This window comes from Enoplosus armatus, chromosome 4 (assembly GCF_043641665.1).
Source record: "Enoplosus armatus isolate fEnoArm2 chromosome 4, fEnoArm2.hap1, whole genome shotgun sequence".
Taxonomy (NCBI): domain Eukaryota; kingdom Metazoa; phylum Chordata; class Actinopteri; order Centrarchiformes; family Enoplosidae; genus Enoplosus; species Enoplosus armatus.
In genome coordinates, this window is record NC_092183.1 from 9,367,193 (window position 1) to 9,371,216 (window position 4,024).

The 4,024-nt window shown below is 41.0% G+C and overlaps 1 protein-coding gene across 1 annotated transcript; it reads left to right on the plus strand.

Annotated features, from left to right (window-relative positions):
- The first annotated feature begins 224 nt into the window (after positions 1-224).
- pheta1 (PH domain containing endocytic trafficking adaptor 1) lies at positions 225-1,339 on the plus strand. Its single transcript, XM_070904905.1, has one exon. The coding sequence runs from the start codon at positions 225-227 to the stop codon at positions 1,125-1,127; it is 903 nt and encodes a 300-aa protein (XP_070761006.1). The 3' UTR covers positions 1,128-1,339.
- Positions 1,340-4,024: the final 2,685 nt, after the last annotated feature.

Here is a 4,024-nt window from a genome sequence, read left to right on the forward strand (position 1 = left end):
ACTGAACATAAAACATTTCACATCCTTATAATTACTATATTATCATGTCAATAAACTGAAAGTATACAGTCATGTGTCACTGAGAACAAAGAGTCTCTGGGTTTAGCACAATTTAAAGCAGAGAGAGCAACTAATAAGCACAATCACCCTGGGCGTGACTTGTGTCTTTACAATGTTCTTTAGGTAAATAAAGAATCTACTGAGGAAAAAGAGGAGGGGAGAAGATGAAGCTGAACGAACGCAGCGTGGCGCACTACGCCACCTGTGACTCACCCCCAGACAAGACTGGCTTCCTGTTCAAAAAGGGTGAGCGCAACACAGCTTATCACCGGCGCTGGTTTGTCCTGAAGGGTAACATGCTCTTCTACTTTGAGGAGCGCGACAGCCGAGAGCCCATCGGTGTCATTGTCCTTGAAGGATGCACTGTGGAGCTGTGCGAGTCCGCTGAGGAGTTCGCCTTCGCCATCAAGTTTGACTGTGCTAAAGCGCGGGTGTACAAGATGGCTGCTGAGAACCAAGCAGCCATGGAGTCATGGGTGAAAGCGTTGTCAAGGGCCAGCTTTGACTACATGAGGCTGGTGGTGAAGGAGCTGGAAAGGCAGTTGGAGGAGATCCACGAGGCTGCAGGAGGTGGCTGTGTCGGGGCTGGAGTTGGAGGCCTGCAGGGCAAGCCCAAGTCCTCCAGGCGAAACCAGGTGGCACGGTCCAGGTCTGGAGCATCCTCTTCCTCTTCATCTTTATCTTCCTTATCATCATCATCATCAAGTGCCCCTCCCATGACAGTCCCCTTCTCTGCTCAAAAGAGCCTCACGGATGAGTTGAGGAGAGATGAGGAGTGTTCCAAGGAGAATGGAGTTGCATGGAGTAAACCACCAGTTGCCTTGGCTAATGGCTTTGTAGAGGCACCGTCTTCCTGTGTGGCATGGGAAGGCTGCGCAGACTCTGGGAATAACACCGTGATTGGTTATGGGGCTGATGGGGTGAGGGCTCCACCAGTGCCACCCAGGAGAAGAGGAGCATCTCTGGAAAGCCCCGTCTCCCCTGGCACCGGCTGCTTCTCCAAACTCCATGACTGGTATGGCAGAGAGGTGGAGGAACTGAGAGTGCAGTGGCTGCAGAGCCAGTAAGCTAACAGAGGTGGATCATATCTTTTTTTCCTCAGTTTTATCATTCCTTCCTGAACATTCTACAATGTTACGCCTGTCTGAACGCAGCAGAAAGGCAAGAAAACTTCTCAGTCTAACCACCAATCACAAAAAAAGATTGATTCCAGATCTTGTCTGGCACAAGGGAATCAATCTGTCTTAAACGTTAACACTATCCATTGTACATTCCAAGAAATTTTAAAACACAAAATATGCTTTTTTCCAATGTTTTGTTGTATTTCCTTTGCCAAGGACAATTAAAAATGTTAAGAATACAGTATTGAAAATGGTAATCATTTATTAAAATCATCAGTTTCTCTTACAAGATGCAAAGAGTTTGGCCTTGATTGGGCTTGTAGTAGATACAATTCAGAAAAAACATGCTGTTGTATTATAATATCGCCAATGTTGAAGATTTCCTCTGTCCTTTTAGCTTCCAAATATACTTGTGCAATTGTTTTGGGATCATATTTTTAGATCTAAGCATCTGGAAAATACCAAAACACAACAAATAATTGCTCAAATCACTACAGTCTTTTTCTGATGTAAGGGGAAAGCCCAGGATGGTACTGATATTTCTGTTATATGCAAATGAAATAAAGATGGCCTCAACAATCTAAAGACATTGCACAAAACAAATCCACATGGATCAGGTTGCCATAGTGAAACCAGGGCATACAATGGTTAAGATAACAGAAAATCCTGCAGCTGATGTCCAAGCTTTCCTCATTTGAAAAATAAGATTCACAACTGAGCATTTAAGCGATGAAATAAAGATGATAAAATAAAGAGGGAAGCCGTTTGTACAGCTGATGACATTTTAACGATCTAATGGGCTCCAGAGTTTCCTGAAACTTAAAACCACTTTGGTTCTTTAATTCACTGACTTGTAGAGAAACGAGGATACTGAAGAAGTGGTGTTGGGGAAAACTAGTCCAGAATTCTCCTCCATACTCCCACCGCCGGGGCACGTCTCCCCCCCAGAGGCCTCATGGTTGCTAAGGTCAGAGCATCCTCTCGACAGTCACTGGGGACTGTGGTGGGAGCTGGATGTCTCGCTCAGAGCAAGATGCTGGTATTTTTAGCCCTCATTAGCCAGCGGCCAGATGATGCTGTGTCATAAGAATGCTTGTCACTTACTTCTCTTTTGACTCTTGTATTTCATGAAAGGAGATTTATCCTTGAACTTACAGAATTTTAACATTTGATAATTTCATGTTAAACAATCAAATAATCTTAATTTGATCATACTGTTGGTTTGTTTGTTGCAGCTGATTAACCTGAAAGTTACTGAGTGTTAGAGGCCTATACTGTATGTGAACATCTAAAAATCTTGTTTTGTAGATAAATATTTACTATTCCATACTGGGAATGAAATGGGCCCTAAAATGATACTGTATTTCTATATCCAATCACATAGCCGTTTACATTTTTGTTGCACATGTGCCTTATGTTATCATTATAACGCCGTTATTGCACTTACAAGCATTACCATAGGACTACAGTGATGGGAGGGTTTGTCTTTTCTTCTTTTGTGACTGTGCAGCTGTTATTCTTTCTTTCTTTTTTTGGTAAAGCCTCATCATGGTGCAATCACGTTTTGACAATGGCTCAATTCCTTCAGTCTGCATCAATGCACAGCACTATCATTACTGTTATACATGTGGCCTGTACAGAAACGACGATGTGGGAAGGAGTGATACGGTGTGGATTGTGGTTTGTTTCTTTTTTAAACAGCAGTATCGAGGCAGTATGCTTTTGACACTAATTATCTAAAATCGTTGTTGTTGTGCCAATTTTATTAACACCAGAAGAGCATTACTGCAATTACAGACGACAACAGTCTGTTTTTTCTTTTACAATAATATTTAATGGAATTTGTGAATGTGTCAGATTAACCTAATAAATGATAATGGTATCTATCTTTATTCAGGAGTGCCAAATGAAGAATGTAACCTAAATGCACAATAATCTTTTTTTGATTGACTTCCACAATTGTAGTACAATCTTTTGATGTTATTGTACACAATATGAATATTATTTTAAATAACCGATAACATTTAAAACATTATCCTGATATGGTACCTTGAAAAGTCGTTTGTTAACTAAGCATTTGCTGTAAACCACTCAATAAACGGTGTTAACATGTTGTGTCGTGAACAGTTCATTTTTCTGTGATCACAGCATCTGTTGATCTGAGTACTTGAGGTGAAGTTTGCTTTGTAATAAAGTTGCAGCATGACATGTTTTAGTCATTAGTATGGCTGGTTTAAGCATTAGATGTTTTCTCCTTTCATTATTCTTTTTAGTGCAGTATGATGGTTCTCCTGAACTCATGCAAGGCCTGGGCTGGCCTTATGAAACCACACACACACACACACACACACACACACACACACACACACACATTCTTGTTGCTATTCAGCATCTTTCACCAGGTGTCGCTGTGCAACAACTCTAAACAGTAGTTTTTTAACCCTTTACTTCAGTGAAATCAATGAGTACTTTACACCTGGCTGGACAGGTGAATGTAATTAACGGCCTGGTGACAGAAACCAGTAGGACTTTAAGAAAAAAAATAAATACATTTTCTAATGTCAACCCGGATAGACAGTGTGCTTTAATTTCCCCAGTTCTCCTTATAGTAAGCACTTAAACTGTCGTCATCCATTAAAAAATCAGACATACACAAGATAAATGTGACGCTTTAGGTCGTCTCCTTGCACAATAGGTTAATATCATGTACTGTGTTGCACTGGCAGCAAATCCGCGTTTGTTCCGCTATCCTTCAGTTTTAAGGAATTATTGTAAAAAAAAGAGTTTAGGCTATAACATACGAATACTGTAGGATATGACGCCGTAGAAATAACAGTCGAAGC